At 37.5% G+C, this 27,556-nt stretch overlaps 1 protein-coding gene across 1 annotated transcript in view; it reads left to right on the top strand.

Annotated features, from left to right (window-relative positions):
* SNX7 (sorting nexin 7) overlaps positions 1-23,703 on the top strand; it is a 29,898-nt gene extending 6,195 nt beyond the window's left edge. The window contains exons 2-9 of the mRNA XM_064719288.1: positions 787-969; positions 2,786-2,896; positions 3,303-3,467; positions 4,433-4,634; positions 6,429-6,628; positions 9,965-10,051; positions 15,399-15,551; positions 23,305-23,703. Of these exons, the coding sequence (XP_064575358.1) occupies positions 787-969; positions 2,786-2,896; positions 3,303-3,467; positions 4,433-4,634; positions 6,429-6,628; positions 9,965-10,051; positions 15,399-15,551; positions 23,305-23,385 (1,182 nt within the window). The 3' untranslated portion in view covers positions 23,386-23,703. The remainder of the gene's footprint in view (positions 1-786; positions 970-2,785; positions 2,897-3,302; positions 3,468-4,432; positions 4,635-6,428; positions 6,629-9,964; positions 10,052-15,398; positions 15,552-23,304) is intronic.
* The last annotated feature ends 3,853 nt before the right edge of the window (positions 23,704-27,556 follow it).

Genomic DNA, 27,556 nt, shown 5'->3' with positions numbered 1-27,556 from the left:
AGAAAATGAGATTTCTGGCCCATTTCCAGTTTCCACCTTGTTTCTCAGCAGTTGAGTGAACACCATTGAATGCACTAGCAGAAGCAGCTGCTATGGGGACATATTCTTATTGAGTTGTGTGGAAGTGGTCAGTGGTATCAAAAAGAGGTTTTTCCCTTCAGCAAAACAGTGGTTTGACTTTTTTTTTTTAGAAATTAAGCAGCAAATTTGTACTGCATCCTTACTTACTGTTTTCCTTAAGAAAAAAAATATTAATTTATGTACTTTTAATTGTTTTCCATTTCAAGTAACATTTAAAATAAATGCAACTGAAATATCCACTTCCAGTAAAAATTCTGATGTGGATTTTGCCTTGTTTTTTTGAATCATAATTTTTTTATCCATCCTATTCAGGTAATTAGAGATAATTCAAACATCATAAGTCCTCAATAATTGGCTTCTAACAATTTTAATAAAACTGGTAAGTACCCTACACAATTAATGGGTGCTTGGTTCATAACTAATTTTACTATTCATAGGCAAGTACTCTTTCTACCTATGCATAACATTTTCTCAAATGGTAGTATTTTGATCATTCATCCATTTTAGAATAAATCTCATTTCTTACATCCTCACCAAAGCAAATACTGAAAAGGATACCAGATTTGCTATATACTACATGATTCTTTCATTTGCTCTGAGTTGTATCTGTTCTGTCAGATTATTTTAAAGCTTGCCATTTTAGCATCAGAGACGTGTTTGTATACAAAGATTATTGATATGGATGTCCTCATGTCTTATCTGTAGGATGCATCTCTGACTGAGGTAAACTCATTCAGTCCTTCAGTGCCAATATCCCCCTCATCAATGATAAACCAGTATAAATTTGAAGATGGGCCAGAATTAAGAGATCTCTTCATTACAGTGGATGATCCTGAAAGCCACATTACAGCCATTGAAACATTTATCACATACAGAGTAGTCACAAAGGTGAGTATCTATTTGTGGTTTAATGGCTTGCTTTGATAACAACTGGCATTTTCACTCTTCTTGCACACCATTCTCTGGCCTATTGCTAAATTTAAACTTTAATTTTGCCAGGAGTTATAGACAACTAAAACTGCATCAAACCTGTGCTATGTAATGGAAAAATTCAGTGTGAGTCTGTATACACACATGCTTAGATTCTTTATGTTGAGAAAGTAGTTAATAATTCTTCAATGGCAAAATGAGTGCTGTGAGGCAATAACATTTTCTGTTGTGATCTTCAGCAGGAGCAGGAAACAGCCAAAGGACTGACCCACTTTGAAGACACTGTATTAGCACAAGTATTGATGACTTTTGGATAACTTACAGGCTACCAGTCTTACATTTTGCATAAACATTACCTCCTACAGTCTTTCAGTTCCATTCTTTTCTAATTGCAGCCATTAACACATGGGTGTTTGCTTCCCATGTACATGTGATGTGATTTCTGGGGGAAATGCCACAATTCTCTAATGAAAAAGTAGTATTAGGAAACAATTAAGTGTACTTTTTGTTGTCCTGAATGCAACTTATTTACAAAAAATAAGGAAGAAAGTCAGCCTTGTGAGACCAGAGAGATCTTCTGAGATTACCAGTAAATATTGTGCTGGCTCCATTTTGAGAATTGCATTGTTAATTTATTTTACTTTGAGTTCTTTTTAAAATATTCATTTAAAAGCATATTTTCAAATGGGAATTATTCATCTTTAAATAAGATATATCAATTCCTCATAAAATATTTAATGAGTAGGAAAAGAGCTATCTTTGTTATGTTGCTAGCAATAATTTTCACTTTATGCCTCTTTCTGTAAACGAAAGAACATTTTTTTCTTCAGGCAAGTATGAAAGGGCTGTAAGTTGCATTGGTCTTTCTTTTTTAATCTCTTCTATCCTTTCTTATCATATTTAATTTGGAGTGCTGGTTGTTGATGATAAAAGTAATAGCATTCCTCCCACACACCTTGAAAAATTTTTATTCAACCCTCAAAAATTTTTGGATTACCAAGCCTCTTTTGAGGTTTATAGAATTTACTTGCATCGCGTTATAAATTTCTGTGCAACAAAGAATGCTAAAAAGCACATGTAAATTAAAACATGGGCTCTTTGTGGCTTGCCTCCAGAAGACAGAGCAGTGGTAAAATCAATCTCAGGATCTGACAAATTTTTAATCTGTAATAAGCATTTTTTGTAGGCATTAAAGGTTTGATGGCAAATTCTAACAGGGGGCTTCAAAACTGGAATCAGTGATAGGCTGCAGAATCCATTAAACAATGCAGGAAGTGTTATTGCTGTGATATGCTGAAGTTTTCATGTTTTGAATCTGGGGATTATTGAGTAATGTCACAAGGATGTGTGTCAGCTCTTTGGGCTTTGTTCAGAGTGCTATAAAATGGACTTTCCTCACTTGTAAATTACTCATCACTTTAAGAGAAGTGCCCCAAGTAACAAACATAACTGTGATTGCTGAAAGAAAAATGCCACACTAAAGTAATTATTGCAATAATTCGGAAACATTGTGGTAAGATAACCATTATATGTCACTGCCCAAAGTGCAGCTTAGTGCTTTTTTTTCCCCCAATAGAACTTTGATTTCTTGCTGGAATATGGTGTGTTAACTCATCAAGGAGTTGATCATTGTTCTTTAACATAACAGCAAACCAGTAACAGAGACCAAATAGAATGTATGCATTCCCTCAAGTACTCAGTTTTCTCCAAAATCTAAAACTTTTTTTTTCTGGTATTCTAACCTAAGCCTGTTTTTTCTGCCTTTGGTTTTCAGACAACGCGTGGTGAATTTGACTCCAGTGAATATGAAGTGCGAAGACGATACCAGGATTTCCTTTGGTTGAAGAGCAAACTTGAGGAAGCACATCCAACACTGATCATTCCTGTTTGTTTGCTAAAACTTAAGTTTTTTTTCTTTGTTTATAAGATGGCTCCAGTTTTATATAGAGATGTTTGAGGTCTTTCTTTAGCTTCTGAAATTTCACAAATATTAAGCCAACCTATTTTCCTTAACTTTATATATATGTGACAAAAATCACATAAAGGTATTTCTTAGGTTAATTTGCAGTAATTTATGTCCTTTCCTAGTTGTACTTGTGTTCTTCTGCACTGTATATTACAAGAAAAAATGGTATACCTTAGTTTAATACAATAACTTTATATAGCTTTTGGATTGTTGCATAGTGGATTTTAAAAGGTATGCCTATGTTTTTTAGTAAGCAGAAGACCTGTTATAATACTCCAAACATTATGCAATTTATACAATATATTTCTTATTTTTCTTTCCTTAGCCATTGCCTGAAAAATTCATAATGAGGGGAATGGTGGAACGATTTAGTGATGAATTCATTGAGACTCGAAGAAAAGCTTTACATAAATTTTTGAACCGTATTGCTGATCATCCAACTTTAACTTTTAATGAAGACTTCAAGATTTTTCTTATTGCTCAAGCCTGGGTAAAATGACTTTGTTGTTATTTACAGTTACGTGAAGCCACATGTTATGTTAGGGTATATCAGGAGCCTCCCTGGTTCAGTATTCAGCAGTGTCATCCCATGGCTTTTTACAGAAGTGGCAGAAGCAGGCAGGGATTTGTGGAATATTCATAACCTCAGATAACCTTTTCTGTTGGTTTTGGTAATCATGTGGTTCTGTGGTTTTGATAATCATGACCATAAATGGTGCTGTACCATCCAAAGTTGGTTTTGTTACTGCATTTTGGATTTTTGCAGAAAATTCATAGTATTTCAACTCTGCATATTTTTTGGTACACATATAAGTTTCCAAGATTATGAGTAAAACAGTGGTATTAATTAATTATTGTTTTGGCATGGCAATGTCTTTTCCTTCTTTTTTCTAAATTTTACTAATCTCATAAAAGAAAAATACAGGATTTTCTTGTTGCATTGCTGCAAAATTGTGTCCAGTTGCAAATAGGAGTTTTGTACTCAGAAAAGCCTGCTTCTGAATTTCAACAAAGGTTATTCTAGCAATGTATTAAAAAAGTTAAAAAAAATAGATGGATTACTTCCTCCAGTAGGAGCATTGTCTGCTTTTCTCAAAGACTTATTTCTTCAATCATTACCTCTGCTTTCCTGTTCAAAAAGCTAAATTGCAAACTGGCTAACTCACCCTGAGGAGCACAGGGGTGAAGGTTCTCTGCCGTCTTCAGCCATTCTTGCGACACTGTCACACATGGCACGCTTGTGTTTGCTCAGAAAGGCTTAGCTAATAATACATGCACAAGGCAGGGATGGTTCTGACACTGGTCTAATAGTGATAAGATTTATACACTAAAAACACAGAGCTTTATGTATGTAGTTTTGTTTTTTTTTAAAAAAAGAAAAAGCACGCTTTTATTTATAATTTTCAGAGAATTATCAAAAGTACCTGGAGTAAAGAGAGCTTGTTCTGTCTTTAGGAACTCTCCTCCCACAAGAAGCAAGGTCCTGGTTTGCTGAGCAGGATGGGACAGACCGTCAGAGCTGTAGCATCCTCAGTAAGAGGAGCAGTTAAAAATCGTCCTGAAATGTTTACAGAAATGAACAATTACATGGAAACATTTAGTCAGAAAATAAACTTACTAGATAAAATAGCTCATAGGATTTACAAGGAAGAAAGAGGTAAGTAGAAAACATGTTACAGTTTTACTGATTTAAGACATTTAAAAGTAAATTAGTTTTCATTATGGCAGGCAAAATATTCTTTCCAGGAAAAGGGGAGATGTTTTTATTGTGTTTTTCTTTCTGGTCATGTTTTTGACAGACATTCAAGTTTGAATAATTTTTTAATATGAAGAGTTTTAACATGTCATTCAGCTACTTATAAGGAACTTAGAAGAATATATTAAGATGTGCTTTTTGGTTTTTAACTTTCAAGGGAATGTACAGTTTTCTGTGCAATCTCATGGTGACATGAGGCTGTCTTGATTCTAGGTCTCTAAACTTTTAGTTTTGTTCTGCACCTTTTTTCCATTGACAAAGTAGATTTTAATTTTTTAATAGCTTTACTGTTGGCGATAATTTCTGTCATGGTAAGCTGTGCCTACTAGAGTTTTCTCAAGAAGGATGGGTTAATCTGAATTTTTTCCTTAAGTAAGAGCAGTTCACACATCTAGTTGGAATGCTAAGTTACTGACTTTCTGAGATTCTGAGATGATCCTGATCTCAGACTATGCCTGTTCAGTAGAATTTCCACTGGGCAGCACTTAAAGTATTTATTTGTCTTTAGAATATAAATTGAAGAGCTGCATTGTGTTAATAACTGAGTCCTAGAGCTTTCTTGTGCAGTACCAGATCTCAGTGTGTCCTCACTGAAAGGGTGAACAGTTGACATTGTTCCCTCCAGTGAAAGTAGCTGTCTGAGCTCTGTAGGTTCAAGGTACCAGTGCCAAAATATTTCTTTGGAAAGCTTAAGAATTTTGACATGCTCCCAAATGTTGTAGGTTATATCTTCTTTCTTGATTTTCCAAACAACACTTGTCAGAACACTTGTGTGTGGGGCTACACTGTGGTGAATAGGAATTGTTGATAGCTGTGATACAGAGAATTCCTGCTTGCAGTACCTTAACATGGGGTTCCTGATTACATCTTCCATAGAGGGTTTTTTTTGTCCAAATAATCTCAAAATAAACATTACACTCTTTATGCCACACAACTGCTTTCTTCTCTCTTAGGACATTTCTTCATTGTAAATCTAGTGACAAAATTGCATTTTCAATGCATGACCAATGTGTTCACAGTCTTTCCTCCTGTGAACTGCAGCTTGCCCATGTTTAGCCCTACCAAATGGCACAGTGATTTTTGGGCCTTCTCTGTTTATGGATTATCACTTGGTCTAGAAAATTACTTCTCTTATGTCTTCTACATAAGAGAAGTAATTAATAAGATATCTCTGTATTTAAATTAATAAAAACTACTGAAGGAGATACCTGTTGAGCAGGAGTGAACTTCAGTGCTTCTTCTGAAGCTTTTGGGACATAACAAATCTTCTAGTTTCAATAAGTGAGACTGTATTTGGAACATTACTGTTACCAAGAAGCAGAGGAATTCATGGCAGTAGAAGTCATCAAGTCAGACCAGTTGCCGGGGCTCCTGTTGCTCTTTTTGAAGACAGTGTAAGGTAATGCAGGTCATTGGTGTCTGAATGCAGCTCTTCAGGTCTGGCTGAGTATCTGTGTCATTGTGAAATGTGTGGGGCACTTTGGCTGATAAATTTCTCAAAGCTACTTAAATACAATACATTAATTGGTTAGTTTATTCATTAACAGTGAACTGGAGTTTACTCATCTTGGTCATTTGAGCAAATTTATAATTAGTGTCAGACTCTTGCTTGGTTCACAGTAAATATGAAGTTGCATTTAGTATCCCTTAGATCTCTATAAATGAAGAGTAATAGGTGTATCTGTTCCTTTTAAGACTACTGCAATGAGATGAAGGAGTACGGCCCCATCCACACGCTGTGGTCGGCGTCGGAGGAGGCCATAGGCGACTCCCTGAGGGGCCTGGCCGGCTGCATCGAGCGCTGCTGCAGGGCCACGGAGAGGAGGATGGCAGGGCTCTCAGAGCACCTGCTGCCCATGCTGCATGAGTACGTCCTCTACAGCGAAATTCTCATGGTAAGCTTTCCTGAAGGACTCCTGATGGCTCAGTATAAAATTTGACTTAGGCCAGTGACCATGTCCAGGAGAGAATTTGTAGCTGATGAAAATGTCCCTGTATTTACTTGGTACAAAGCATACATGGCATATGATACCTGTCCATTATTGGGGAATCCGATTGGTCCTGTTTCTCTTGCTAGGTGCCCCTTCCAAATAAGAAGAGTCTGATAGTTTTGCCTGGCAGGCAGCCATGGGTAACTGTGCTAGGGTATCTAGTTTTGTCATCTTCAGTGAGCTCTGCATTGTAGCAGTGAAGGTTTGGGAACAGCAGTTGAGAAAGACCTTCCCTGACACTGCCAAAATATGAACTCATTGAGTAACAGATTGTGTGTGGGAAAAGGAGTGGAGAGGTTTTTCCCTTTCTAGGAGCTCTTCCTAAGTATGTTTTCTTTTTCCTGAACAGCTGGGAACTTCCAGTCCCTGCACCATTATATAAGCATGTGTTAGTCTTTGCCATAAGCTACTGCTCTCAGTTCCCTTTATGTATGTATTTTGCTTACACTTGGAGAGGATGTAAAAAATCAGACTCCAGAGTTGATACAGTCAGTGCTGGTGGATAATCAGCATAATAAAGCAACTGAATTCAGTGTGTCATAATTCCCACTTTGCTGCCTACAGAAAGCAGAACATGTGTACAAACTCCTCTTTGTCTAGGTTTTGAGCAATGCCAGCTGCAGAATCTGTTGTGTTACTGCTGGGAACCCATCTCCTGCTGTAGTGGTTTCTGGGTAGGGGCTGCAGGAGTCTTACAGTCCATAGATAGAGCAAGACCCAAGTTAACTGAGCCTTTGGTGGCACTCTGCAGGGTATTGCCAATTTCTCAGTAAGGCTTAGCTACTGAGAGTTAGGAATTCCTGCTGCAATGACTGCTGTCTTTAAAACAAGCTTCACAGAAAAGGGGGCCATACAAAATGGCCTGTATCTCACAGTCCTCATTTTTTTCTGGTAGATGGAGGTAGGTACTTTGCTTAAAGATCTGAAGAGGTTACTGTCCTAGCAGGTCATCTTCTCCCCCACTTCCAATCTTATTTTTCAGAATTTCTATGTTACCCTGAAGCAATTGTAGTCTTTATGCTACTGAGGAGATGCTGCCTACCCATTGCCTTCTATTTTGCAGCCTGGCTCACCCTCACCCTTTCTCAGGCGTTCTGCTTTGTGCAGAGCAAAGAAAGATTTCTGGGGCAAGCCCCAGGATGATTACCAGGCTCTTCCTGCACACCTCACTGTTGCCCACTGCATAATTTTTCTGCTTGTAGCTTTCTTGCTGCAGCACTTGCAACACAGTATTAGGCTGCCATGAGGTCCTGTCCAGGGGAGAAGTCTTCCTTCAGTAGCTCATTCCTATTCCACAACTGTTCCTTTCCCTTCATTCACCATGGATTTTTATTTTACTTACTGCTTAGTTCCCCAGGGAAATGCTAGCCACTAAAATAAAATACCCAAAATACTGTATGGAAGTCACCCACCAGTAAGCCTTTCAGAGGTGTGTTTAACCCCTCATCACAGAGACCTTGGTGCAGTGCTGCCAAGATCACTTGCAAACGTGCAGAACAAGGTGTGATCAATACAATACAATCCTCGTATTTTCCAGTGTTGAAAGTCCAGCCTGTAACTAGGAAAAGAGTTGGATTTATAACTAAAATATTTACATCTGGACCAACCCCTTCCTAACTGACCCATAGAACAAATCTGCTGTCCCTCAGGGTACAAATTACAGCGTTAATTAGTTATGGGTCCACATAAAATTATTTGTGTGTTTTGTGGCACGATACCATTAAGTATTGTACAAAAAACCTGCAGCAGTACAATAATATGTTTTAAAAGGATAGTGCCTTTGTTTGCAATTAGAACTCAGCACTTGTCGATGTAGCACCTTAATGTTAATTGGTTTTGTCTTGTAATTTAAAGTGTATGTGTGATAAACGTTGCCAAGCTGTCATTAAAAGTTTTAAAAGAGGCAAAAGAAATAGGAAAAAAGAGAAATAGCTTTTCTTTATGAAGAAAAGCTATTCCAGACAGTTTGTTTTTTTTTTTGCTTCTGTGCTTCCAGATAAACATTTTCTGTATTTATCTAACCAAAAGATTCCAAGGTATTGATGAGCATTCGTCTATATTGCTGATCTATTGCTCAGAAAAACCCAAAGTCAGATTTACCAGGTTTTTATAGTGATTACCTATTCAAAAAGAAACATTGCAAAATTACTTGAAAATTAAGCTCTTAAATTATTCTATCATGTTTGATAAAGTGCCAAAATTTCAGAGAGAACTCAGTCAAAAAGAGAGCTAGAGAAGGTAGAGCTGCTTGTGCCCTGTGCTGTTTCAACATGCCCTATGCTAGAGGTGAATACTGAACATCTCTGCAGAAGAAGCAGTAAAACCAGTTGTGGCAAGGTAATGTAAAAGAAGGTTTTGAGATTTGTAATTATATATGTCCTGCTTCTGATTTTTTTTCAAAAATACTAAGGCCTTGCAACACTTCTGCAAGAAAAACATACCTGAGTGTGCTTTTACAGATGAGGAAGCTAAGGCAAAGAGACATTTGTAAGGCTTCATCAAGGTCTCAGAGCAAATGAGCATTGGAAATGCTGTTCATGTTTTGTAGCTTAATGAGTAATATTGCTTCCCCTTTCTAATTATTTTTTGACATTATGCTAAAAACCCAATACCTGATAAGATAGTTTCAAAAAAGGTAAAAATTATGTATTCTGAAAATAAGCACATATATTAATGGTAGAAAAGCTTTCATTCCTGTGATAATTTTATCTGACTTTTCTGATATTTTTTTTCTGATTTGCCAGAACCATATTTGGCACTTACAAAATAATATTAAAGTCACCGATTTCAATAATGCCTTTATACTATTTCTAGTCATTCTACTTTATTTTGTAAATTTTACTCAAAGAAGTTACTTCTGTTCATGAGATTTGGTAAACTTATGTTGCTGTTTTTAAAGGAATATATTGTAAGTTAAGTTGATACCAAGTAAACTCCTGTAGCAGTTCTGCTTATACAACTGGCAGTGGTATTGTGTATGGCAGATTCTTGTGGCACTGATTTTTGGATTTAGTAAGATTATTGAGAAACCTGTAAGATAAAATACAGGTATGGAAAAATAAGTCTTCATTATTTTAAGTTTGGGGGTTTTTTTTGATAAAACATATATCATGTCTAAATTATTAAAGGGTATCATTCTGTGGTCTTGTTTATCAAATAGCCAACTTGTTTGATTGTTTTCTGAAAGAGCTAAAATTTGGTGCAGTTTACTTCTTTATTTTTTTTTCCTTCCCTACTAAGGGTGTTTTGAAAAGGAGAGACCAAATTCAAGGCGAGCTGGATTCCAGAGTTGATGCTTTAGCCAATAAAAAGACAGAGAAGGACCTGGTAAGTGTTTTCAGAAGGCTGGACCCTTCCAGGCCGTGTTGTAGCAGCAGGAGAGGCGCAGAAGGATGCTGTCCTCTGAGGCCAGGGGCTGGGGCTGGGGGCTGTCCCCACTCTGGCAGCTCTTGTGCCAGGCAGAGGCCATCACCAGCAAGAAGCAGCACTGAGTAGCTGGGCTGCTGCTCGTGGTGGGCAACCACTGGCCTTTGTCAACACAGACCTGACCACGGCTCATTTTTGCAGTTGAAAGAAAGTAACAGTTGCTGCAGTGCTCTCATAGCTGCGGCTTCAGTGATGTAGGAGAGGTAGAGGAGGGGATTAGAATCAGCAAAACTGTTCATTAAACTTATTTAAAGTAAAATGTTCTGTTCTTACAGGTTTCTGGTTGGGCTCAGGGATATTTTTTTTCTTCCTATATGAAACTTTCATTCACTCCAGTAAAGTCAGACTCTAACTGGGCAGGCATCCCCAAAACCACCAGCAAGGCTCAGCAGCCAAATAAAAACAACCTCTGGGATGAGAATTGGCATTTTAAAAATTTTTGATAGTTAAACTCTCCAGTCTAAATAATGTCCTTTTAGCACAGTATTAGCACCAAGTGTTATACAGTGTAAATGATATGTAAGAATTACTAATACCATTTTAGTACATCAAAGGAGAAAATCTTTAACATTCCAGATACTTTTTACTGGGCTTGTTCTAATTAGTTTCCATGTAAAGATGAGCTGTTTACATACTTTTTGGCACTTTAAATGCATATTTTCATTTGATTTTTTTGGCACTGAGATGAGTAAATAAGAATATATTGCTGAACTCAGATATCTACAATGGCTATGGTATATTATACAACAATTTGCCTCTGTGTACTGCAGTGGGACATTAAGTAAATATCTCTGGTTTTGGGTTTTTTTTTTCCTGAAGCAGAAGTTTTGTGTTCTGTAATTTGTTTTTGTTTTTCTACTTTATTTGCTATTTCTCCTGTCCTTTTTTCTTAGTTTAAAGCCTGAAGCTCTTATAAAATGCTCAGAGGATGGTGAGCTGGAGAAGCCCCCTAGGCTTCTAGGGAGTTGGGCAGGTGCACTCAGAGATGAATTCAGCTCCATACAGCTTGTTTAGCAGCCAGACTCGTTGTTGTTTACTGCAGAAAAGACACCATAGCCTGGCAGGACGTGCTCTCTTTTCAGGATGCATTTCCTGTTATAATCTGATGGAGCTCTCAGACAGTGTGCATGCACTCCCTTTTCCTGAACTGTTACAAATAAAAAAGGGGTATATTTATTTTAGCATAGTACTGATCATACCATGTTGATTTGATATTGACAATGGTTTACTCCATCATGAGATAGTTGTACTTGCTTCCAGGAGGATTTTGAAATCAGTTTGCCCAAACTTATTTTTTTCACTGTGTGTATGTTTCCATATCTGCATTTACAGTTTGGTAAAGGCTTTGGACACTCTGATTCCCCAGGTGTTCAGATCTTTGCTTTATCTTTCCAACCCCTCTATTTCTTACTAATTTCAGAAAATCCTGTTTTTGAGAGTCTGGTTCTTCTTGTAGTCTCAGAAGAGCAGTAAAACAGATGTCTGTTAGTCTAATCTGATAATAAAATCCTGTGTTCTCTAATTGAGTGGCAGCTGTATCCTGAAGACTTTTTCTTAATTAGAAGCTGAAGCCTTTTTCTAGTAAGGATAGTTTGGCAACAGAGAATGGTGTACTGCTATTTTTAACCATTCAAGTGACTTAACTATTTTCTTGGTCATTTTTTTTAATATGTTTTCATTTTTATTATGTGTTGAAATATTTTCTACCACTTCTAATCAGACTTATTTCTTATAAAGGTGGTCATAACACAGGTATGTTGTTGGAACAGGTCTCAGACACCAAGTTTGGGTATATTTGCACATATCTATTCCTAAGCAGAACTCCTGTAGCTTCTAATGATCTCATAGATGTCAGATTGAACTTGTCAGTGCAATCTAGTAGCCAGAAATTTTGCTGACAATGAGTGGCGTGAACTCTAATCTCATTTGAAGTACATTTCCACCACAGATAAGGAGTCTCAGACTGTCATTAGAGCTGATAAAAGGCTGTGACATAGTTAGCATTGGTTGTGGCAAACATTAAATGATTTAACAAACACAAGGTTGTACAGCAGAAGAATGTAAAACATCCCTAAGGTCAGTGCAGATGAAATAGGCTGAAATTGCAAATTAAACCTTATGGGACATTAGTCTAATCAGCTGGGAAAAAAATGTTTTCTTGAGCTGTGTTAGAAACCAGCTGCTGCTGGTGCTGCTACAAAAGCCAGAACCTTGGTTTCTACTCCAAAATTTGGTCCACAAAGGAGGCTGTTATTCAGGGTATGGATGGTTTGAAGACTGTGTTTTTGGATGCAGGGTCTACCCTCCTGCTTAACCAGACATTTCTTACCTCCAGAGCTGTGGCTGAAAAGATAGTGGAATATGCTGCTCCATGATTCCCTCACTCCATCCTGAAGGTTACACAGCAATGCTGGTGTATCCCTCTATGGTTTGGGCATTTTTAACGGTTTTAGTCTTGCCACTATAGCTGATAATAATTCTGAAAAAAAAAGGTTGGTATTAATGTGCTCTGACAGAGCAAGATAAGCATTAAATGCCAACTTAAGGATTCTAGTGTTCAGGCTTGAAACTGAGTAGTAAAGAGATGAAATGCTGAACCTATTACATTCTGAATATATTTTGTGTTTTAACTCCAGGCTAAAAAGGGGTTAGTATCACCAAGCTGTAGGATTAATTCATATAGAGGTAGAAATTTGTGCTATTTTGCTTAGTGAGATGGTGTAAAATACTGTCACCGTGTAATTTGGCTATTGGGCCATGTCTCCTTGGCTACAGTAACACAGTCCATGTCTGCAGCACTCTGCCCTAGCAATGCCTGAGCTCTGGTCCCCTGGCTGATTAGTGCTGTGCTGGCCTCTGGCCATCACTGGTGGGAGATTTCATTTCTCACACTGGCTGCCTCAGTGAGATCCTTGTAAGAAAATGGATTCAGAATCCTGTTTAATTTGCAGGATCAGTTGTAACAATTTACACCTTGTAAATGAGGAACACGCTAGGTGTGGTTTGGTTTGGACTTAACAAAAACTAGATGTTTTAGTTAACTCCAATTCATTCTTTTTCAATTTCTGCTGTTATGGCAGCTAAAGAGAGTAGCATTGTTGGGTTTTTTCAGTTTTGAAGAAGTAGACCTTGAACATGTCTACTTGACATGGTGACATGTGGCATAATGCTGCCTTTAGACCATAATTCCAACCCCTGCTTAATACAACATGTGATTTCTTTGGGGCTTTGGAGTGGGAAGTTTAAACTGCATATCCAGGCAGAGTTGTGTAACAGTCTGCCTGTCCATATCATGTTCTGACTACAGTATGGAAGAAGTTTTTAGTTCCTAGAAAAGGGTAGACAAAAACAAACTGTAAAATAACTTAAAGTTATAAAGTTGTAAAGACCAAGGTAAGGAGAAGCTGCAGCCAGGACTTCTAAGTCAGAGAAGTTCTTTATGTGTGTAGACTAGTGTATTGCTACATAGGAACTTTTTTTTTTTGCAAAAGCAGAGAATGGATTCAACTGCCTTTCCTGCTCTAAATCATCTTTAAAATGTCATCATTTTCAGTATTCTGTGCACATTCATTTTTTGGTATTTGAAGGAAAGGCAATTAGCATGGAACATGGTCAAAATACCAAATCCAGTTGTCTAATTCCTTTAAAGGTAATCGCCCCACATTTAAGCTTTGGATTAGCCTTTTCATTTTGAATGCAGTGTTAATAGTTGAAATTATTCTTGTCTGTAGCTTGATTAGTGGTTTGGCCAGATAACTAAACTTGGGCTTTTCAGTAAAGTAGAAATATTTTTTTTACATTTTGTTCCTCATTAATAACCAGTATGTCATTAACCTAGAAGTGTGGCAAAGAAAATCAGTGTGGAAATCAAATCTAACTAAAAATGTTTACTATTGACTGTGGATAACATTGATTCAGGTGAAATTTTCAGTTTTACTAGCTAGGGATCCAGGTTCTGTGACCCTTTCAGGCAGTGTTTGATGATTCAGTTTGTGTCTGATGGCAGCATCACTGCTGTTGCGCTCGATCACTGTTCTCCCCTGCATGGTCCAAGCTGGGGCTGTGCACCCAGGCTTCCCATGTCTTGCTCCGAGTTCTGAGGTTTCTGTGTTCTACCAGGAGCATAAGCATTCCTTTAAAATCCTGGAAGTTAGTCCTGGAATCCTGAACTTCCTATCAATGAAAACACTAGCTCTGCAGAAGTAAAACTACCTATCCAACTTCACACAGGTGTGGTATGAGGAGGAAACAATTTGCTTTATGGCAGAATATAAGGATGAAGAAGAAATGTATGAACCTGAGTTGCAATGGAAGCAATCCAAGGAATTAAGTTTTCCTGCTTGATGTTCCTTATTTTGGTGGTGTTTGTGCCTGCCTTCCCTCCTGCTGTGGCTCTGCAGTCCCAGCAGGGGATTTTGCACTGTAGGCACAGGAGATGTGACAGGAGATGTTCTGTGGCCTGGTGCCAGCCAGAACAGACACAGCTGATGAGTAAATGACAATAGGTAACCAAATTACTGAGAAGACCAGAAAAACTCATTAAAGACAGGGCTGCTGTCCACTTAGTCCCATTAGCTGGCAAGTCAGCTTGTGCATCTACAGTAATGAGAAGCAAGTAATGTCTGAAGAGTAGCCCTCAAAGTTTTTGGTCCTGGATTGCTGTGAAACAGTTTCTTCTCTGTAGAAGTCCTTTCATTTAATTTCTTTCTCTGCTTCTGTATTTCTTTTTCCCTCATATGGTCACACACAGTTCCACAAGAAAAGATGGTAATGTGACAGGCAAGAAATCAGAAAGCTTGTGATTTTGATTTCTGCTGTCTTCTCCCCATTCTGTTTTCTCCTGTTATCAAAGATTCTGACAGGATTTTCTCAGTTTTCCTTGCCAAATCTAATTTGTACAATTGATTCTGCTTCGGTAAAGCCCTCTATATATTTCTGTTTTAATGCATTAATGTCAAGTGCTAGTAAAGAGGTGCCAGAGTCTGTAATTCTCTCAGTAATAAAATATATCTCCAGGAATACTTTCGTTCTGATCTATATTTTCTCTTATTAATATTTCAAAAATTGTAGTGAGTTATTAATTAAGAATTAATTTTAAATTTATCCCTGGGCAAAGACTTTTTTTGCTAAATTAAATACTAGCCTTGGTTCTGCGGCTCTCTTCATCTCCACTACAGTCAGTTGGTTTAAATAATTTTGGAAATGGTGATTTTCCTAATATTTTTTAATGTTTAAAATTAATATTTAGTTCTCAGAAGAGATTGGGAAACTTGAAGACAAAGTTGAACGTGCCAATAATGCTCTGAAAGCGGATTGGGACAGATGGAAGCAGAACATGCAGTGGGATATGAGATCAACATTCACAAATGTGGCTGAGAATAATCTCCGTTACTATGAAGAGGTAAAACTCTTTCTCACAAAAATGTTATTTTTTTATTATTTCAGTGAAGAAGTCCATGGTAAAGAGGAATTTTTCCATTTTAGTTCAAATATTTGATAACTTTGGAATCAGTTTCTGTGGGAATAGTGGGGCAGTTATGCTTAATTTGACAGATTTCAAGCAGAATATATTTTATTGTGTCCAAGTCGTTGATCCTGAGTTCATCATCGACAGAGGGCACTCTTGTTTTACTAACCACAACAACTTGGAACATGAATTTTGGTTCAGTGTCAGCTGCTATATTTCAGTTTGGAAACATTTTGCTGTGAGAGCATGAAGAAGCCCTCTGAAAGGCTCAGACCTGTATGAGGAAAACATTGAAGTGTGATTCCATCAGATTTTTATTTTCAGCTCAAACGCCTCAGGTAATATTCTTGGTAAGAATTTCCAAGAATATATGCTAGGAAGGAGAATTTGAAAACATATAACAAAATACATTAAGCATTCTGTGACGTTTCCTCATGGGGAACACCATGTTGATTGAAATGCGCATTTTGAAAATATCCCACGTCTTGAAGGTTTTAAAATAATTTCTCCTTACTTTTGGGGGAAAAAATGGAATGCACTGAGCTATCTATTAATCATAAATTAGTCATTTTCGCAGATATATTTTGGTATGTGTAACTTCAGCCCTGTAGTCTGAGCCTTTTATGGATTGCACATTAGCCAATGGCAGTGCTCTGATTTTACAAATCATTTTGTTAAAACATAATTGAAAAGACAGAGCTCTTGATTATCAAGTCTAATTAATTAACATGCAGTCTGTGAGATGCATGGACATTGACAATCTGTTGTTACATATTAAGATCAAAATATTTTCAGAAATGAGGCAGCAAGCTTTTGGCATCCTCTTACATTGTCTTCGTTTATTGATGGTCTCTGACTTCTATAGCAGCAATATGTATGTTAAAACAATGCTGAATATATTAGAATATTTTCTTTGTGAATGATTAGCTAAAATATAAAAATAATTATTTGGTTCTTTTTCCTGTCTAGAAATGTTTTTTTGCTGAATTAGAAGTTTAATCCAGAGCACTAAAGCACATATTGTACATTAAATTACTGTTCTTAAGCCACAAACTGTAGAAAATTATTCAGCTCTCTCTGTAACTGCCAGAGGTTCTTAAATAGCCTCTGAAATACCAGACGAGTTGGTTTATACTGAGGCACAATCTTTTGTTGGTGCTTTTCTTGAATAATGAAATCTTCATTAAGTGGTTTTGCTGTTACATCTTTGTAGATCTACATTTTAGAAAAAGCACCTTATCTTACTACAGCAGTTGCAATAATAAGTAACAATTGTGCTAACTCTAGCACTCCTTGTTTGCAAAGTAAGAGCTTACCAATCTCTTTCTGTTTTATCAGAAAATCACCATCTAATTATGATATTCAAAAGAACTTGATAAAGTTAATATTTTGATTGGGAGTTTTCACCTAAAATTTGTTTATTTGAGACCCGTGGTTAACAGTGATGGTTAATTGTTAGAGAGGTGATTACTGATTACTGTCAGAGGCCTGTGTATTTAAACTACAAGAGTGTATACTTCAGAAAGCAGCAGGAAAAGCAGTTCTGGCATCTGCTCCTGCTGTTTGGGACTGAAACTTCAGGAAGGGAATCTCAGAAACCTGAGAAGCAGAAATATTGTTTTTATGCTTTCAGTAGGAAAGAGAATCCTTAAATGTAATAGTTAGAGTCTGACTCATTAAACTCATGCACAAACAGTGTCTGTTACAGTGTTTTTCACTTGTTCAGTTATTACTTGCTTCATTAGCATTCTTTCACATGTCTGAAGTTACTCATTCAGACTTTTGATGCACCATTTGATGCTTACTAAGCCTTTTCTTGCTGTAACATCCCACATGTTATTTCCTGCCTTTTCTCTTCTCCAAAGCACGATCTGTGCATTTTCCCAGGCACCATGGATGCTATGAATGTGATTCAGTCACCCAGTTCTTCTGTCCAGCTCCTATAAGAAATCATCTCCTGCTTTCTAACTTAGTCACTACCTGCTTCTCATCCTTTCCACAACTTCCCCCTACCCTCAGTTAAACTGACTGTGCCTCTCCACGAGCAGTGTCCCATTCTCTTCTCTACAGCAGCATTTCACTGTGCTTCTCATTACTTTCCTTGCTGAGTGCATTTCCCAGGCACACAACTAAAGAAGGAGACATTTCTGTTCACAGTGATTCTCTGCAGCCCTTAGATTTTGGGAACCACAAAGTACTGAGAGACAGGCATCTTGTACTTTCTGATGGCTGCTGCAGTAGAGAATGCAGCCCTTCAAAACTATAAACCCAAGCCAGTGTGGTCAAACACAACACAGCAGCATGTCAAAGTACACTAGAATTTCCAAAATATTATTTCATCTTGGTCACAATGGGCAAAGAATATGACCTTACATTTGTTTGGGTTTTAGCTTAATTGTAGTTGCCTCCTAAGGATTCTGCTGTCAACTTGTCAAGCATCACTTAGCTAGCACAAAAGAGTATCTCTTCCTTAAGCTGAATTAATGTTCACATGAATTAAATGTTACTCCAAAGTGTTAGCTGTAATTATGTTTCTCCAGATTTACAATTTAGAAGTTATTCCTGTAGTCTTCCAGTTCGCTGGCTATCTGCATTTATTAAACTTGAATAGGAAGTGTTCCTTTGTTTCTACAGCTGTTTTGTGTCTCTCAATGCTGTGGTAACAAAGACGTGAATAAAATCCCAGTGTTGCAGATTTACAGGGTGCTCCTGTGCAGGACTGTGAAAATGAAAGCTTTCAATTGATAATGTACAAGGTTTGTTATAATAGATTTAAAATCATTGAGGAGCCAAGAATTACCATGACTGACCAATCATTTGGTATTCCTGTAGCTGGTCTCAGTGCTTCATACAGTTCTGTACTTTCTTTGCTCTGGAAAAGAGTTGAAAACATCCTTAAGTCTCTCTGTATTCCCCGAAGTCTTAAATCCAAAATAATATTGTACTTACAATGGCAGTAAATGCGTTGCTAGAATAAGGAGGATTTTCTGAAACAATATGAAAAGGTTTTAGTTTTTAAAATTTCATCAATTTACTTCTATTTCTGAAATAAATAGCATTGATTCAGCATGTGTTAACAGCGCACCATTTATTTTATTCCTTTTCATGAGGTCTTAGGCATAACACCATGGTCTGACAGCTTAGTCCAGAAGAGGTATCTGCCAAACAGCTGGAATCACAAACTGTCCACAGGGTGGAGCTTTCATCTGAGAAACTGAGTGTCACCATGAGTATTTTGTTTAATTTAGAAATAGATATTCTAAAGATGGAGCATCACTAAATCCAAAGCAGGGTGCAGAGTTAGTGGTGGTGCTGGCAGTGTTACTTAGCTGGCAGGTTTGAGGTGTTGCTGCTGCAGACTAGCAGAACCAAACCAGGCCCTGTTGAACTCTGCCTTCAAAGAATAGAAGAAATTCAACATGTGCTAAATTTTTCTTTTTTTTTCTCATGTGTTTAGTATAGCTAATACATATGCAGCCAATGAATTTTGGCAACCTATTTTTTTGAGGAAAACCACCAGAATAAGTGGCAAGGTTACAGTCCAACCCAAAGACTAGTTATAGATTGCAAATCCAGTAAATATACCAGAGTTTGGGTTTCCACTGCTTGTTAGGTACTCCAGGAAATGCAGACAGATTGGTGGTTTTTCCTAAAATGGGATGATAGTTTTGGCATTGAAAGAATTTGTTTTCTCTTGAGCATGGATGAACCTTTGTTTTAAAGCATATAATTTGATTTTATTTATTGCATGGGTAATTAATCCCCGCATCTTAATCAGATAATTAGTTACCTTTGATATAGTCAGATTCTTCTTGGTATTGGCACATCTTACTATTTTTCAAAAAAATAAATAATTTCCTGATTTTCTTAAGTGTTTCAAGCACAATTTGTTGTACAGGCATAAATGGATCCAAAAGATTAATTAGGGCAAAGCAATACTTGTTCCCCATTACAGCAACTTCCCTCTAACTCCAAAGCCCTTATGATCCTCTCAGTCTTGTAAAAGTTACAGAAAAATAGATGAGATTTTTTATTTGCCCTATAGGCCTCTGTAGTGATGCATTTAAGCAGTCATTTGGTCGTGTAGCAGAAAGTTGGCTGCTCCTGTGTGTTGATCACATCCTACCTTAGCCATGCCTGGGAGTTCAGCTACCAAACTTCATGAGATTTTCAAAAGCTCCCCTATCTGAGCCTCTTTGTCCCTGTTGCTTCAAAGGCAGATCCATCTTTGAACCCTAATTCACTTCAGCCTTTAAATATTTTTTTTAAATAATTTCAGGAAGATTTTTTTGCAGTGAGAATTACTATTTCTGTGTGGTCTAGTTTTTGTTCCCCTGCACACAGAAATAATGAAAATACTTTCAGACACAAACAAGACTTCATTTTCAGATTCTACTCCAAAAAATTCCATCATAATTGCTGGTTTTAAGGTATCAGCCACAGATAACTGGGAACTGGAACAGAAACACACATGGCATGTGACACATTGCTTCTGCTAGCATCCTTACTACATATTCAATTTTTATATCTCCTTTTTCATTATATATGCAATTATACTACATGAAAAACTTTTTGCTGCTTTTTCTAAGAATGATGTTGCAGAATAGATATGTGTCCTCCAGTAGTAATCAGAATATTTCAGGTAAAGTAGCCTTATTTAAGTTCTTGCTATTTCATTTTGTGTATTTAGGCTTTTTTTTATGTTTTCCATTGGGCTTTTATGAGTAATTGGATTATGAATTTCAATCCTGTGCAAACACATTTAATTTCCTCTGTTTGGATTTTCTGGAGTTTTTTTCATTTCTGTCTCCTTTGTGAAAACTGGCTGATCCTCTATTTTGATCTCCATTTTCAACCTCCCAGGAGAATGGAGTAAAATCATTTGGTAATAATATTGAAGTATACATCACTAACAAAATGTTGTTTATGCAGTTCATGCTTCACAATGTGAAAAGCTTGGCCCTAAGGCACAGGGATCTAGTTTTGTTTTGGTGTGGTTAATTATAAAATTTGTCAGCTGTAGGAGCACTGTGATGTCTGACAGTGAAACGAGCCACCATTGCTCTTACATTTTTAAAAATGTATTTTGGTTCCATAAACAGGGATAAATTATAAGCTGAATAACTTGTGTGAAAAAAATGCTTTGCATCTTTGTCTGGACAGACTTGAGTAGATCATATCTGTCTGGTCAAGCAGTGTATTATTATTGCATTTTAACATGTGCAGCTTGGCTCAGTGTTGCAGAGATAACACAAAGCCATTTTTACATTGCAGCCAATGTCAATACATGTATTTTAATTCACATTACTGAAATTATGGAATAACAAAACTTGGACTTACGTGGTAATTCAGTTAAACTGTGGTTCAGAAAAAAAAATCTGTCATTTCCAATGAAAGACTCTTCAAGAAAAAGTGATGTTTTCTTGTACCACACCTAGAAAAAGCTTAGAAAAACAGCCATGCCTTGCAGCTTTCTAGGATGGTGATCCAGGCTGGGCTCTAACAAACAGAAATTGAGGAGTTTGAGAGCCACAGTGAAGACACATTGCTAGTAGCTGCCTCACTGACATTTCAAAACCAAGAGGCCACATTCCAGCTCAAGCCTCTCAGATAGACTCAGATGCCACAGTGAAGTAGGGGAGAATCTAATGATCAAACTTTAAGGCTTTATACAAAAGGTCAAAAAGACCTTTTAAATCAGAAGTCAGTTTTCAACACTTGTATTTCACTGTTCAGGCTGGCAGTATCGTCACTGTTTCCCCCTGGTGTACCATTTCTAAATAACATTTCTCCAGAAAGTCAATGAAGAAAGCAGATTTCCACATGAATCTTACCCTGTTAGTCCTCTCTTTTCACAGTAATTCAGACCTTAGATACACTCTGAACAGTGGCATAATTTTGTTGTGTGCAAGAGCAGCAGAAGTTACTTGGGGCTTTTGTCAGCAGGATGTGAAGAGAAAGACTAGGGCAGTAAATTTATGGTATCCATGAATTTGAATGTGAATAACAGGAATGATCTCGTGCCTGATAACAGCCAAAAACCCGTGCAATAGTAAGCTCATGCTTTTTCTTTGTGATCTTTTAGTTCAGTTGGCTTGGGGTTTTAAATGCTCTCATTTTCCTGAAGACCCACTTGTTCTACTTTCTTATGTCTTTAGAGACAAAGCTACTGCCTTTTTTTTTTAATTTTTTCACCCTTAATTTTATGGGTATCCCTGGTTCTGTATCCTTGAATCATCATGGATTCCCCCAGCTCCAGTCATCCTGTTTGTATTCTTTGTTTTTCTCTTCAAGCTTATATTTAACATTATCAGATCCTCCCACTCATCTGCTTACACACAGACATGCAGTTATACCAGGACCTGGCTCTTCAGTGTAGAATGATTAAATCTCCATATTTCATGGCAGAGTTTGGAAGTCATTCACAAGAAATGTCTAATGGAGTTAGGTGGCTGCAAGTTCAAGCAGGGTCATTTTCATGTCTCCTAAGCAATGACTGATGGATACAAGGTGCTTCAATGAGCTGGGCTTAGCAGGTTGCTGTGGCTTGAATAGTTGTTGGCAAAAGATTTCAGTTAGGAAATAACACTGTTTTCAGGGTACTGATTTAATCCAAAGTTCAGGTAAATGGAGTGTGCTGTCCAGGTTTTAATATATATTTCCTGGGAAATTTCAATAGACTTATTTATGGTGCATAATAAAGATTCTTCATGGAAAAAAAACTGTGTAGAGGAAGTAGTAAATCAGCTGCATTGTCAAGAACAATAGGTATGAATGTATAAGTCAAATTTTTTTAAGAACATTTCCATTTCAAGGGCTTTTTTTCAATAGCATCAGAACAAGGAAATTACTGCAGCAATTTGCCTGTCCTGTTCTACTGACAGACTTGAAATAGTAGAAACCTGGTGCTTTGGGTAACAAGCATCAACTCACTGCAGGTTACCTTGTGACAGCCTTGCCATGGCTCTCAACAATAATTTCTGATTTAGAATGGCTTACCAAGCTGCCAACACTCATTTAAGCTAAATTCAACCAAAGTAATTGGGGAGTTTTGTTGGTTTTCTGTTTTTTTCATTTTATTGCCTGCAGGATGCTTCAGATAAAAAAAAATAGTTTTTACAATTGTAAATACATTTTTCCATAAGCCGAGAAATACCACTTAAGGATAACAATTTCCCTACTCCCAGCCTCTGTCTTTCTGGTTCTATTTCTTTCCCATTACTCTGGGGGAAAATGAATTCTCTCCTTATTTAGAAAAAAAAAATGGTGTAATTTAACTTGGAAGGAAAATTGGGTATACATTAGGAATCCACAGAGATTACAAGAGAACAGTGCCTGACAATGTGCTTTCTATTTGGAAGAGATCTTTGCCTGTAACTAAAGGAAGAGATTAAAGAAAAGCATAATTAATGATAGCATCTTCCATGCTACAACATACAATTACAGTGCTCACAGTGTGTGCCTGTCATTATGTAAAATTGACCTTTACAGCTCACTCAGCATGTCAGCTAACATTTTGCATTTTGAGCTGCCTAGGAAACCGTATTTTGCTCTTACCATGATCCTACAAAAGCAGCTTGTGACAATGTGTGTGTATTCTGCTATTTTTTTCATTCTCTTTCTCCTTGGCTAACAGTTCACAGAAATCTCTCTGCTGTACTCACATGTATGTCTTTGGTTTTTTCAGTGCCTTGCTACGTGGGAGTCCTTCCTAGCATCTCAAACAGTGGATCTTCATGTGGATGAAGATTCTGAAGACAGGTCTTGAGAAATATGTCTGCTTGATCTCTGCCTTTTCCATGCAGTTTCTCCCAACCAAAGTGCTTTATATGAGATCAGATATATTATTAAATTTAACTGTTAAAATCAGTGAAATGCAAGAAACCAGCTTATTGTACACTCAGGTATTCTAGTCCTGAAATACATTTTGAAACATGCTATATATTGCTTTATATTGCTTAGCTCTGATTTACATATTTTTGTGCAATTGCATACAATTTTTTTCATAAATATTGTGTAATTTTGATATAAAGTATTTTAAATATGTAAAAATAGCTCAATTTTAATAAAAAGTTGACTAAGGAAAGTTTGTCATCAGTCTGTATCCTTGTCTTTTTAGAAGTATTTTGGTATTTTAGCATGCTTCTTTAGATTCTCTTTCTTGAGTAATTTCTTGTACTTACAGAATTATGCTATGTAGTCCTCAAGGACTAGTACTTTAGTATTATTTTAATAGATCTTTCTAGTTGCCCAATGGCAACATAGGACATAAAGATGCCAAACATGTTCTGTGAGATTAATGCTGCATTAAACTGTTGATAATTTACTTTTCAGTTTGCATTATTTACATGTTCATTAGACATCTTCAGTTTGACATTTTTTAAAGGATAAAGAAAAAAGTGACAGTTCATGAAACACTGTATGTACAGTAATACCATTAGTCACAGCACCGATCCTGCCAACACAAGAACTTCCATTTGGAGTTTGCAGGGTGAAACCTGCTCCCATGGCTCACATTCCTGTAATCATCAACTTCTTTCCTCTTTAGATAGTCAGTGTGGAAGAGGAGGGGTTAAGAAAATAAGAGGTTTGCATTAAAATGATCAGCTGATTCACTCATGCAATATGCATTAAAGTCTTCCAGTCACTGAATTATTCCACCCAGAAGGTCCTCCAGTCTGCAGCTGTAGTTTCTGCAGTTCTCCCTGGTGGTTAAGGTCTGAGCAAGCCACAGGCTTTATATGGAAAGAACGAGGTCCAGGGATCAGAGACAGCCTAACCAGGGCTCTGGCCTTGCAGAAGAGCAGGGCTTCAGCCATCACCTGCACCTTTTGTGGTGGCATTTTGTGAGCTTGCTCTGGTCAGTCTCCTAATGGCTGCAGGGGACAATTCCAGAGTACATGGCTGCTGCTCCTGGGTGGCTGTGGAGCTGTCTAAGCTGAGCAAGGGTTTTGTGGCTTCCATCTTAAAAAATGCATATTGCAAGTAAGACCTGGAATACCAGCATGACCTTTTCAGCAATGCTAGGAAAAGTGCTGTCATGCTGCCCCCCCCATGAAGTGGTAGTGAAAGCTCAGCTTTTTTTTTCATCTATGAAGTGTCAGTTAAGGTGCTCCTGAAATCCTGCAGGGAGCATCAATCTCTCCCAAAGTGGACAACTCCCTGTGCAGAGGTGAGTCTGTGCTCAGGGCAGGGCAGTGCTGGAGGGCTGTGCCTCACAGGCTCTTCTCCAGCCATGCTGGCAGTGGATCCTTACAGGAGGAAGGGAAGAACAGCTTGGACTGTGCTCTTTTCCCACTCTACCTTCCTGAGGATTTTTTTAACACCAGAGCTTCTTTCAATATGCTTAATGGCTTTCCCTTACTTTTTTTTTTTTTTTCTAAATTCATCGGATTTACCATGATGAATATCAATGAATTACGCAACTTAATATGTAGGAAAAATCAATTAATTTTGTGATCTAAACCAGCTGCCCAACAACTTTAGGTAAGACCTCCTGCCTGTTAAATTGTGAGAAGAGATGAACAACTCTTTGCTATTTGTTTTCCCTGTGCCACTCAAGAATTTACAGAGCTCTAGCATGTTTTCCAAGTACAACCTATATTCCCAGAGGAAAAGCCATAGCTCAATACCATATAGTACAAAAGGCACTTCACATCAGTGCTCATTGTTACTGCTTTTCTCTGTATTTTCTAGTTCCGCTGCAACCAGTGATCAAAATGCAGACACACCAGAAATGGACATGTTGTCATAATTATGCTTTGATTTTTGTCATCATATTCCTAATTTATTTTTTGAAGTACCACTGAATGCTGAGCTGCCATTCCACAGAACTGTCCACAGAGCTATTCTGAAGGTTACTGAATAATTTAATATCCATCAGTGTGTATATATAGGAGAATTGGCTTTTCCCTAGTGAGCATTTATTTGCATTTATTAATACTCAATTTAGCTTGCTGTTTTTAGCTCCTAATTTCTCTGTAATGTACGGTTCTATAAACAGGATTGCAACAAGACAGACAGCAGTAACACTTTGAATACCAGATAAGCGGAGGTTCAAGGAATTGAGCTTGAAGAGGCTTATTGGAAAGCTGGAAATACTTGAGTGTAACTGAAAATTACTACCATGCTGCTAATTTAGGCACCTCTAAGGACATACAGTGTCTGGTTAGCTGAGATGGGGAGTGCCAATGTGTGTTACATTGATTTTACCTGTATATTCTGCTGGACTAGAAAATTATTACCTGAGACATTTGAAAATCAAAAGCACCAATGGACATTTTGCATTCTAGGTAAAAATGTTCATTATGTATTTTTCCTTTCTTTTTCTCTTAGCTAGGCCGTAACTTATGTGGGAAAGACTTTAGCAGTCAGTTTTATGGAGGCCTTCTTGTGACCATGAATTCCTGATTTTTTAGCAGCTCTGCCATCATAGAATAAGGTCTATTGTTGAGATCAAACATTGTCCATGTTGTGTCATGCAAATACTTCTGAAACTTAGAATTTTAGAAACTCAATTGCCTATTCAGACTTATTTCCAAAGATTCTTTTTTTGTGGCGTCTTGCCTTCCTTAGGCTTATGACTGGAAAGTGCTTAAACTATTTGATTACTGAAAATCAATCTGCCTCTTACTGAATTTGCATGCTCTGTGTATGTCAGTGGTTCATATCTAGGGCCTGTAAACAATGCATCTCTCTCTTATTAGACTGAAAACACACACAAAGAAAAGAACAAAAGCCTTCTCTGGTACCTAACAGGGGAGCTGTCACCAGAGCAAATTGCTGGCAGTAAAGGTGAAACAGGGATGTGTGTAAAAAATCAGTGGCCCTAAGCTGAATGATTTTAAAGGGTTGCCTGATACCGACTCTTTACAACTGATCTATGGCAACATGCATGTCTGGAGAAAAAAGAAATAAATACAGGTTCTTCTGGCCCCTGCTGCTGTCAGCCTATGCCTGAAAGAGTGATCATTCAAAAAGTTTTGTGTGCTATGTATTGAATTATTTTCATTTACCTGATAGCTGTGGACAGGATTTCACTTCTAGTATCACTAAAATAAGGCTAATGCTGGCATAAATTAATCATGAAATCAACCTTTGAGCAGGAGCTTTGAAGGCCATGAGGAGTATCAAGTGGTTTTGTTTCATATCTCTAAATCATATTTTAATATCACACATCAGCACTGCCCACTATTTTAGACAAACAGTCCCTTACAACTTCATGAAGAACAGATGAAGGTAGAGGTGTGTAAAATTAGCTACTCTGATATGTTTTAAATTTACTCAAAGAAAATTGCTAAATAACCCTGTTTCTAACAAATGGAGGAGCTCCTACCTGCTAGCTGTGCAACTGACTTGAGTAAGTAGAGGATGAGATGTAAAACCTTTGCAGAAAGCACCTGGACAGCAAAATATTCATAAAGCACTCGCCAGCTCTGCAGCTCTTGCTGTGTGGACCTGCTGTTACCTGCTGTGTGTCACACAGGCAGCATCTTTACTGCAGTCCTGCAATCATCATGAGGAGAGAGAAGCCTTATCTGTGCAATCCCCAGAGGCTCCTTATTGAATACAGAGTGATTGAAAGTGCTGGCCAACAGCATGAACCATGAACTCCTTCACAAAACCCCCTGTGCTACAATTTTCAGGCTGCACCAGTGTTTGGATGCAGCCCCCAGTGTTGGTGCCACTGCCTCACTGGGCAGAACAGAGAGGCAACAACTCATCTGAAACTGAAAGGGATGGACACAAACTTTCAGCAGATTTGGGAGGTTCTGGAGACCTGGAAAATGAGGGTACATCCTGGTTTAGGTGAGGTACACACACATCTGAAGAAATGAAGAACAGTAAGGGGATGTCCTTGTCCAAAACCTAGTTGGAAAAAAATATAGCAAAAAACATTGTATTCATTTTCCTACAGGCAGAAAGTCATATGTGAGGTT

The sequence above is a fragment of the Zonotrichia leucophrys genome, chromosome 8 (genome assembly GCF_028769735.1).
Source record: "Zonotrichia leucophrys gambelii isolate GWCS_2022_RI chromosome 8, RI_Zleu_2.0, whole genome shotgun sequence".
Classification (NCBI taxonomy): Eukaryota; Metazoa; Chordata; class Aves; order Passeriformes; family Passerellidae; genus Zonotrichia; species Zonotrichia leucophrys.
This window is presented reverse-complemented; position numbering and strand designations above follow the sequence as displayed.